Source organism: Neoarthrinium moseri (genome assembly GCF_022829205.1).
Source record: "Neoarthrinium moseri strain CBS 164.80 chromosome Unknown scaffold1_Wmoseri_CBS_16480, whole genome shotgun sequence".
Taxonomy (NCBI): domain Eukaryota; kingdom Fungi; phylum Ascomycota; class Sordariomycetes; order Amphisphaeriales; family Apiosporaceae; genus Neoarthrinium; species Neoarthrinium moseri.
Window position 1 is genome coordinate 1,932,168 of NW_026055115.1, and position 10,828 is coordinate 1,942,995.

General features: G+C 49.3%; 2 protein-coding genes across 2 annotated transcripts; one reads left to right on the forward strand and one right to left on the reverse strand.

The window, feature by feature from the left end:
• Positions 1-8,294: 8,294 nt before the first annotated feature.
• JN550_000610 (uncharacterized protein) lies at positions 8,295-9,987 on the reverse strand (the record flags this gene model as incomplete). Its single annotated transcript, XM_049317811.1, has 9 exons — positions 8,295-8,716; positions 8,775-8,810; positions 8,901-8,932; positions 8,985-9,080; positions 9,154-9,452; positions 9,501-9,563; positions 9,664-9,717; positions 9,777-9,911; positions 9,973-9,987. 9 exons carry the CDS (start codon positions 9,985-9,987, stop codon positions 8,295-8,297), a joined length of 1,152 nt encoding a protein of 383 aa, XP_049177899.1.
• Positions 9,988-10,133: 146 nt separating this feature from the next.
• Positions 10,134-10,418, forward strand: JN550_000611 (uncharacterized protein; the record flags this gene model as incomplete). Its single annotated transcript, XM_049317822.1, has 1 exon — positions 10,134-10,418. One exon carries the CDS (start codon positions 10,134-10,136, stop codon positions 10,416-10,418), a length of 285 nt encoding a protein of 94 aa, XP_049177900.1.
• Positions 10,419-10,828: the final 410 nt, after the last annotated feature.

Genomic DNA, 10,828 nt, shown 5'->3' on the forward strand with positions numbered 1-10,828 from the left:
TGAATGCTTTTTAAATCAGTCTTCAGCGTCACAGGTGGACAAAGCTCACTCATCACTGTTTCCCGACCAAACAGGACCCTCCACATCCCGACATCTTGCATATGAATGTTGACTGCCAGTTACAAAGTCATGCAAAGTTGAGATTCCGGGTGCTGAAAACGGAGGCGTATATAATCAATACCGGGGATCGAAGTAGAATATAACTTGGACTATGAATTTTATCATTAAACTTATCGAGGCTTTGAAGTATACAATAACATTTCACAGCTTGCTGATATTGCGATTGACGTGCCCTGCGAGGCGGTCAGCAACATGGAAAGGACGGGGTAGGGTGTGTCTAGTGTCTCTAAGTCGGCATTTGTCGTCTGTGAGCGAGACTCTCTCAATGCAAGGCAGTATCGACCGTCCGTTGCAATTTGGAACATCCCTCGAGGCAGCCTCCCCACAAAGACACCTGCGCCGTGTGTGATTTAGCCTCAGGACTGTCTGCGGTAGTACGGACTGCGGATGAAACGGGGGCGGGTATCCTAAGAGGAGCACTGCGATGGTGCCTTTTGTGCTTGTCTAGATTGGGATGGGGTACGCGAAGGCTGAAATAAACGATGCCCCAGGTAAGAAGCATCCCGGTACTTACCTGGGTACTTAACTGGGATGTAACTGTGACCAATGGTATCGGTATCCTCGTAATTGCCATCACAGCCAAAATAGAACAGGTACACTGGACCGGCGATGCTTCGCCTTTCATTCGTGCACCATGACTTGGTCAATCCACTTGCTTGTAGGATACAATATACTGGAGTGCGTGTTTTTTGAGAATGGAGTCGTCGTATTATTCCAGAAGGATGGGGAGCTTGTCTCGCATGCGCCCATCTGAATAGATGAAGCCCTCGACCATTTCCCTAGTGTGCTGAACACATATCCTCGGAACAGTATCCTCGGAGCGCCTGATCTTGCCAGAGAGCTGGATGAACAGAAAACCCGAGCTAACCAGCCATGTCCGAGATGGGAATAGCTCTGAAATGTTGCAGTGTCTTCTAGGACAAGAAAATCGTTCCCTAGATCCACCGAAATTATACCAGCTAAGAAGAAGGCAGCCAAGGTGCATAAACTTGGTCTGTAGCCTGTCATACCAGGACGCGATCGTATCAAACTGCAGAGGTCGGATGTCGTGATGTTTGCCTTGTTACGCTAAGATAGTTCACAGCCAGGATCAGGAAAGTGTAGATCACAAACCGGTTATTTGGCCGTGTTGGTGCGTCAGTGGCTAGAACGCCACTGTCCCGACGCTGCTCAACTCTGACTGGGCAGACAACAGTGCGCTCCTGAACAGCACACGCCGTTATACGTAGACCTCGCAACCACCATCTCCGGTAATTGTAAGAGAAAGTGCATTGGCCCATATTCTAGCAGTATGAAACCATACTTCCACGGCAGATTCCCACACGAAGATGGTGGAAATCCAGACCGTACAGCATCTTAAGGTTTAGGTTTGACGGGGTTCATGATAGACTACTTACAAACTCATTTGTGTCGTTAAATATCAGCAATGGCACCTATAACCAAGCTTCTACAGGCCGTATCGACCGATCAAACCCTTGTCCGCAGTTTGTCATACCCACCTCCATATCCCTCCTGATATGGGCCAAGTCTGAAATTATTTCTAGGTATTGACTTAATATAACGGTGTCTGTTTCTCCTTCTGTACGCCAACATATGCAAACAGCCAGTCCATACACAGAAAGCCACTGCCTTCGCAACTTCCCAAGCTGCTGACATGTCGGAGCCATGATTATGTCCGACTGAATCATCATATATGATGGGTGCCGAATACTTCCACTAGCCCGCAACAGAACAAGCAGGCGTCGACGACCATCGGCATGACTGACAGCAGTAGCCGGACAATGTCCGTCACCAAAAAGTTCAGCGCCAGAATAATGGTCAGGGTAACCATGAAGACGTTCCGATAGTAGATGTCTTTCCATCTTGGTTGTCGGAACAGGTCCACCACCGATGCCCAGTAGAAGATTGCGAGTATGAGAGTTGCGACGAAAGAAGCCTCATCTCGATTTAGTTGAATGTATGGTAAAAGTTGAGAAATTCTCGTCAACAATGTGAACTTTGATAAGCTCTCTGTCCTTGTCTTTGAAAGGCTTATCAGCGCCACTGCATCGGCAAAACATGTGCTGGTAACTTGCCTCGAATGTTTGTATAATCACAACCCACGTACTAAAGAGCAATGCCCACAAAAGCCGGTGGCCCGCTTCGCTTCTGGACATGCGTACGCATCGGGACAGACGATTGCTGAGGGCGAGCAGGACTACGTGACAGTATGAAAGTGAAGGCGGCGGCGGCCGTGCTCCCCCGCCGACCAAAGCAGAAGCGATTTTGTTCCACTTCAGTCCTGCCTGACTGCTGTCTTGTTGCTCGGGTTTCGCCAAATGTGACTGTCGGCCATCAAGGGTTTCGTTACGCATCACCTCAAGGTGAGAGACGGTCTCTACGTACCCTCGCCGGTTCGGACCGGAGGGGAAGAGACTATGTTGAGTCGCAGTTTTGACAACCCACGGAAATTGAAGGTCAATGGTTCTTTTGAAGGAAAGAACAGCCCATACTGATAACAAATTTGACAAGGTGGAAAAACAGGATGAGAGGGGAAACCAGTCAGCCGCAACCAATGGGGCATAGTACGGTCTGTGGTGCGCACACTAGGCGCCCTCAGCTCTTATGCAGCCATGTGTCTGAGACTTTTTATGGCGCTGATATCTCGATAGCAGCCCGTGAGAAGTCTCCTTGTAGGATCTGTCAACAAACTACCATGGTACCTAGGTACGTACTCAGCCATGCACTCCGCCTCCGGATGAACTCACGCCCGTGCATGCCACTTACCTCTTCCAGTTTTCTTCCCGTTTCTAAGTTTCTTTAAATGAGACTGGCCTGCTGTTAGATAAAAACACCCGAGCTCGTAACGCTGCACATCCCTCACCTCCCTCACTTCTTTCTTTGGCCCTCAGCCCTCCATCACTGCATCTTGAGTTGAGTCCTAGTCTCTTTACTTCTTTTACTGTCTGCTTCATTCCTACATCTGCATGAAGGCGTATCTTCCATTGCTTGGTGCACTGCAAAGTTACCTTGATTCGCAGCGCCGTGAGACCAACGCTGTGAGCTGTACTTCTAGCCTCCCCCGCACACATGGAAATTGTGGCCTCAGACGGCCGCAATCTGAGATATCAAGTGGCCCGTATTCTCGAGAACCTAGAAACAGTTCCTTTGACACTTCATGTGGCGGGTCCTGTCATATACACGGCAGCCACCTCTCGATCCTTTTGGTGGGCAGAGATCGTGGGGACGAGGTAAGCAGACGGCCAATTACTGAGTCGTTGACTGGCTGACCTAGGAAAGCATCGCGGCGATATGGACACTCAACGGGGTCGTATTGGCGAGAATACGTCGGCAATACCTAGTCAGGTACAGATTACACCTCAATTTATTCATCGTTGATCTGTATTTCGCTGACCCGTCTCGCATCATAGGCACTGGAGGAGCATGGTGCAAGGGACGTTCCTCTCTCTTCTCTTACTAGGATTCGCAATGCAGTCCATGGACTCACTTGCGGTCCTAATGTTTGCGGTCATGGTAGGGACGATCTGCCCACAACCCCGAGATAATACTGTGGGCCTCCTACCTTACTTTGCCGCTCTGGGATGAATAAGCCGGTCGGCATGAGTATACGCTACAGAGCCGCCAACTCCCTCGTCACGGCCAACCCCCGACAGGTTGCCTCGATCCAACCCGCTTCGAAGCCCAATTAAGATATGGATTTCAACTGGGCACAGGGCAGGCAGCATTCCTATACTCTGTCGCCACGTTTATTCCGTATCCACCACACCAGCAAAAGCCAACAGAGTGAAGTCGGCTACACAGGCCTTGTCAAGGGGCCCAACAATCGTCCAATTACTCTGAAACACTTCCTGCACGTCTTCACTATTGTCACTATTGTTATCGCTGCGGGTCTGGCAGCTCGCTATGGCGAAGGACAAGATAACAAGAATGGCAGGCACCTATTGCGCTACGTGTGTCAACTTTCTACATGTCACCAGGTACGACTTGATTCACCCTCGACTATTAGCCTGGAGCTCACGCCAAAGTTGTTCTTCTGCAGAGTGCAGATACTCTTCACCTCGCGGGCCGATTCATTGTTATGTCCCCGACGACGTATCTCGTCTGGGTGCTGCTCTGGGTCAGTCTGGTCTGTGGCCGTAACTCACGAAAGCACACATACTGGCGATTTCACCTACCCGGAGACCTGGGCTTTTAACGATTATACTTCTACTGCGGCACCGATTGCGCTGCATTGTAATTTGCTCCACGAACATCATGACTTCTTTCTCTACAACACCTATCGGCACCTCCAGGCCCCCGGCCACTAGTCTCGAAGTAGGCAATGCCAGCCAAGGATGTGGCGCCACGGCAGCCAATCATTTCTTGAGCAATGGCCAACATGGGCCGCGGTGCATACGACACGACGGGTGTGCGCAAACCACCACTCCCACCGAGGCCCACACACAAGAACAAGTGTCAAGGGCGCCAACATGCAATGCTCAGCTTATATCCATCAGCGCGACTACGGTCCCGGGGGTTCGTCCACACTTCCTGCGGTGTGAGTCCTCGAGGGCACCGTCTTGCCAAAAGCACAAACAAGGGCATAGTGGGGCGTCGGTCCTCGCAAATGCTGGACTTCATTTGGCTTGGTCAATGATGGCGCTCCTACATACGACCGCACCCGCCTATGACGACACATGGATCGAATGCTTGGGAGGCCTAGTTAGCTATAGGATGGCTATTGAAGATGACGTTATTTTGACCCCGAGTCTCGACTGCTGCTTCACGACACTCTCGAAGCCCACTTGCAAGGCCTCAACCACTGGCCGACTGTACCATCACCTCGCAAACCTGACTCGACCAAACACACTTCGACAACTTAACTATTTCTACAAAGAACTTGATGCACCACTTCCGTTTAGTTCGATACCGAGTCTGCCATCTGGCGCAGAATACCAGTGTGAGGTCAAGGGCTGTGGGAAGCTGTTCAGCAGGAGCTATAACTGCAAGGCGCACCTGGGGACCCACAACAAGAGCAGAAAGCACTCCTTCCTATACACGCTGTCCGCATACTGTTCAACCCAACAATACAGTTGACTTCAAGCCCTAGGCACATGACTACCGAAGCTCCCTCTCGCCAAGACACATGACATTTTGTTCAGAGCTGAGGCAGCAGTCGATTTCACGTCTGCACTGGTACATGAATTTCTCTATCAGGACAACACGACGGTGGATGGAGTTCTGATATGTCTAAAACCACAGCTGTTTGTTTATTGACAATGGCACTTGCTAAGTATATCCAGTCGCGATTTGGGTCTATGTCACAAAATGGAGAACGAATCCGTTCTAGGCAATACTCCCTCGCGAGGCTCATCAGAAGGGCAAATGCCTCATTTCACGCCCAGAGAAGCTTTCCGACACTTCATCCGGTCCGAAAGCCCTTCTCAGAGATCCAAGGAGATATTCCCTACATCCCCGTATTGGAGTTAGCTCTACTTTTGCGGCTTGATTCATTGGCACTTAGGCTTCTCCTGAGGATCGTTGTTTCATGGCCATTCGCCCCCAACGCCCTCGCTGAGACTGTTGCTGTTGCTGGCAATAACACTGATGATGTGCTTGCTCTCAAGGCTAGCCGATGTTGGATACTCCATGGGTAGTGCTGGAACAGAGATTGCTAAGACCGCACACGCCATTATACTGATAGGTGACGGATTCGCATCGATTGTCAGATTTTTAAGTGGGGGTAGCCTGTCGGCGGTACAATCCGGTCTGACAGTTGTTTTCCATTCAAGGACAGCCAACTCGAAAAGTTGTACAAAGTCGGACCGGGTGGTGAAGGTGTTCCAGTTCTACAGGACCCGTGGATCTTCGGTGGGGCCCCGCTTCTTGAGAGAGTAACCAATAGAGATCCAGAGCTTCCTTGCATCCGCCTCGGTAGCTTTTACGGGGAATGGTGTGGCCTTCTTCTAGTGAGAGCTAGACGGACGAAGGCAAGGGTGCCGAGTTCCGTGTGTTCAAGGATTTGAAATCGCCTCATTTCGAACCGTAGCTTTGACTGCAATGTTTCGAGAAGGATTACTTGGAAGTCAACTTCTTGGCGAATAAGAGGACGCAGTCAATACTATAGCCAAGTTAGAGGAGTCTCTATCATATACTTGGGTACGCCTCTACGACATCACATACGACCATAGGTACTAGAGAACTCGGGATCCCGTCCGCTCTCCCTTAGATAAACTGGTAACCGCTGGATTAGTAGTTGGGTGGGTGACCACCAGCGAATACCCGGTGTTGTATGTTTTATGTTGCTTTTTGCCGTTATGATCTTATGAGTCATCTCGCTGTTTTGTTGCTGTGATAAATTTGAACGTTAAAACAAACTCTTGTATGTGGGAGAGTGGATTCATCAGTGAAAGCTTTGACAGCGAGGTCTCGATGACGACGGGCCGGACGAGGAGACAATTGTTTGGATAAGCGTTTAGCACAAGCTACGGTGTCTCCGGCAACATTTGCCAACGCGTGGCCAAAAGCACAGGACTCTCGCCATCGCCCATCGTTCATCCACCACTAATGGAGCTTCAGGATTCCTTCTCCTCATATCTTCGACACTCGTTTTGGTATCTTCCTCGGCGCAGTTATTACCGCGACCAGCGGGGACTTGGCTTTTGCTGAGAGAGCTTTGCCTTGTTATAGAGACTACAGCTAACTTCTTGGCCGATTCGGCCTTCGTTGGAATGCGGTGCGGCCGAGGTATTACAGAGACGATCAGGACCAGCAGAACCACGTAGATTATTAAGCATGCATGTTCATCCCGCATTGAAGTTGTTACGAGTCTTGATTTGCCTTCATGATCATACAAAATGACATTGTGACTTCACACAAAATTCCAGTCTTTTCGCGTAGGTCTGTCCATTTAGCTAGGATAGGATTGAGGTAGATGTATCTGCGTGTCCACAGTTTGCGACGGCTTGAAGGCTCCCTATGCCGACGTATTTGCATTTCACAATCGCACGGTAGAACAATCCTCAACTTCGGCGACATGGCATCCCGTTCTTGCATGCTATCAACAGCTTGACCAAAAATTTCATGCAAATTACCTGTTAAGCAGAGACCAACTTTGTGCCTAGCTTTTCTCTCAATTGTGAGAGTTGTATAGAATAATCGTTGTTCTTATTTTATTAATTGAAACATTGGCTGACGATCACCCGTCGTTGATACAGGAGAAGCTGGGGTGTTTCTCTTCTTGTTAATCTGCCCATATGATTTCATGCATGTGATCTTTGGGCGGTCCAATCATGCAGACCCATGTACTTTGATCGTCCAGGGACCCATGTCTCCACTATTTGCTGTTGATCTCATGTCATTATATGGATCAGGGCAAGTGCTAAGCAATCGGCCAGCGTCAGGATCTCCAGGACCGTGGGCACGCTGATCTTTTGGATGAAAAGTTTCCACATCAATTCTGTTCGGCATCCTGGGCCGGAATAGGTCAAATACGCATCCTTACATAGTGATACGTCACAAGGTGTCCGGTAGCGTCCATTACGCAGACAGCAATTGTAAGTTTAGCACAATTGATGGGCATGTTTGACACAAAGGACCTGTGTCTATTTCTTGCACATTGATACAGTTTGGGTTGTATCAGAGCAGATATTGAGAGCTGTACGACCCAGAAGAAAGTTGATCGCCCCGGGTCCCGCCAAGCCCGCAAACAGGGGAAGTATGATCGGCTGATGTACGACGTCTCACTAGCTTAGCAGGCCAAATATGACAAGGACAAAAACATGGGCTCTAAATCAGATGAAGGGCATGTGGCTCTAGAAATAGGTAATATATGGGCACTGAAACATCTGGAAATTCCATTGTCACAAGATAGTTAAACTGGAATTGGTAATATCTATGCGTCACGAGCCTATTTCTGGGCCAAGCAGTTTTGGCAGGTACCTGCGATATCATGGAATTCGAACTACAGGTAGGATGACCAGTATCTCATACTATGAAGAACGGCCAAAGGTTCCAGAATTAATCAGACTCACAAAAAGTCTGTTTTGAAATAGTGAATGTGCCGTCCTCCATATCTGGTAGCCTCAGCCCGAGTCTATCCTGAGACGATGCCTGAGCATGATTGTATTAATGATTTTCTGATGTTTTATGGCTGGTGATACTGCGCCCAAAATTTCATATCCTTGACCCCAGACCTAGTTATGGTGAACATCGATCTGTCTGCTTACGACAATCCCACCAGGGCCGAACCCATGCGATCCTGGCCCACGTGAAGGCTTCTCGACGATATTCTTCTGGCTCTCGCCATCGCTCGATAAACTTCCACGGCTGGTCTTGTCGAGCCCTCCAAGAATTTGCGTGGACGTAGCAATATCACCCTTTCTGTCCTTCGTTGAGTGAACCGTACCCATCTCGTATCCTGCATCGAAAGACCTGTAAGGGTGGGCCGACTTGCTCGGCAGCCCGTTCGGGGTCAAGCCAGTAGGGACAGTATCGCCCCCTGAGCTACCGAGGCCTAGGAATGTGCGGAATAGAGGCCTCAAAGTGGAAAGATTCCCGACGAACATGCCAAGGCCGTTCTCCGCATATCCCCAGATCACAATGTTGGCCAGGCCGACTACAAACTTGAAGTTAGTATGGTACTTAGGTTATGACTGAACAAAAGGAGGACTTACATAGGTATTCATCGGTTGAGGTCAGCAAGACCGTATCTGGGTAAGAAGCGAGTTAGCGATTGATCGATCGACGCACGACGAGTCTCTAAGATCCACGTAATTTCAATCCCTGGGTTGAGAACTAACACTTAAGTCGAATGCAAGCAGAGAGAGATGCACTTTTGAACGTTAGTTACAAGGTAAGAATAGTATTCAGAATGAGAAACTCACAATATTCCCAGGCCTAAAATAGTGGCAACAGATATCTTCTGATTGATATTCATCTTTACATTCCACAGAAGTGGAATGGGCATCAAAGCGGTTGCCCTAATCGCATCAAGAGTAAGCAACTAGACCACCGCAAGTCTGTAGCTGATTGCCAAAGGGCCAGGACACTTACCAGTCAGTGAAAATGTTGACGGCAGTTGTCGCATAGTAAATATCCGCCAAAATCACAGCCGGTCGACAGTGCGTTCCTTCAGCCTGCAAAACCGAGTCCCATGCGGCTGAAACCGGATTGCATTGGAATATGATGTAGAAGGCGGCGATCAGATTCATGAGTGTGAACATGGCCATGATTATGTACTGTGCGTAGATGAACCACGATCGGTTTTCGGCGATTCGTATCAACATGAAGGAAATGCTGAGCTTTACGGGAATGATCGTGACGCAGTAGAAGACTTCGAAAAGGAAAAACCACTGTATATATTAGCAAAGCATTGAGTAGTGGCGACTAACAATTCCTACAAATAGTCCTGACTCGTGGTAATGAATATTTTCAGGCAGCTGAAGGCGCCATTCGTGTATGCCCTGTTACGACACAAGTTAGCAAACCCCTCTTTGTGACCAATGTTACAAAGTGCCATCTGCATATGACTCCGGATAGAAAAGAGCTTCAGCAGCTACTCACAACACCGTTGAAACTGGATACTAAGCATGCTATTGACAGAACGGCAAAGGGAACCTGTGTTCAATCATTAGCCCCCCTGTTCAACTCGAAAAAAGGATCAAGTGCATGCATACTGCAGCCACCGCCATAAGTGTATCTTCCTTGCCCCAGCTAGCTCTCGTAATGCGTGTATAGAAGCGTAAACCCAGGGTTAGGAATGCCAAAAGCGTGACCGTGATGACAGTACCCGCCACATGCGGAGCATCATCCTGTAGTTGTTTGTCAGCAGCAGCAATAAGGTGGTTAGTAGTGAGGCTGCAGTGGACTCACTGTGAAGATGGCCATCTTGAAAGACGAAACAGACTAATGTACAACACCAATTCGGCAGATGAATGTCAAAAGCAAGAAAGCGACCAGAGTCTCGAGAAAATGAAAAGAGCAGAATCCTGGGGGAGTGTGACAGCCTTCAACTCCACAGGGTGGTTCTCGTTATGAATAAACAGCTCGACGGTCTTACGACCCTCCCAGGAATGACCCTCGACGGCCCTGAAAAGGTGGGTTTTCGGGTCCCCAGAGTCTGGAAAGATGAGACCCCTGGCAAGTCTGGGATGGCAAGTTTGGGACCCCTGATGGAAGACTCTGCGATACAACTAGGGAAATTCGGCTTGCATGCAGACCCAACGACACGGCTCGAGGATGCACGCGACAAGGGTCTAGGTCTCCTAGACCCCATCCTGAAGTACATACATTTGCCATCTGGTGGGTTCTACCCGTAGAGACCGAGGAATATGTTCTAGGATCCGCGTAGTTCAGAGCGAGACAGGTTCGCCGGCTAGGGACAATAGGCCCACCAGAGCGATGGGAACTTACGGCGGTAGAACTGGCACTGATGATATCGTCTGTGGGCTGGCTGGAAAGATGGACAGGGATTTTTCTCGATTCAGTCGTTGCTCCGATGTCGATCGTGGACTACGGATATATTCATTCGAGCGCTAGCATCAGTGGTGCAACAACAGACCCGCACCCTGGGTCTCCCATCGTAAAAGGCGGCCGGACAAGCAAGGAGTCGGCTAGATGGGCATGCTTAATTGCCCCCTCTAACGGAGAATTCACAGGGAGACACCTTGCAAAGAATCAGTCACTGAAGCGCGAGAGATCCGGAGGGGTAGTTCTGGGAAGTCTCACA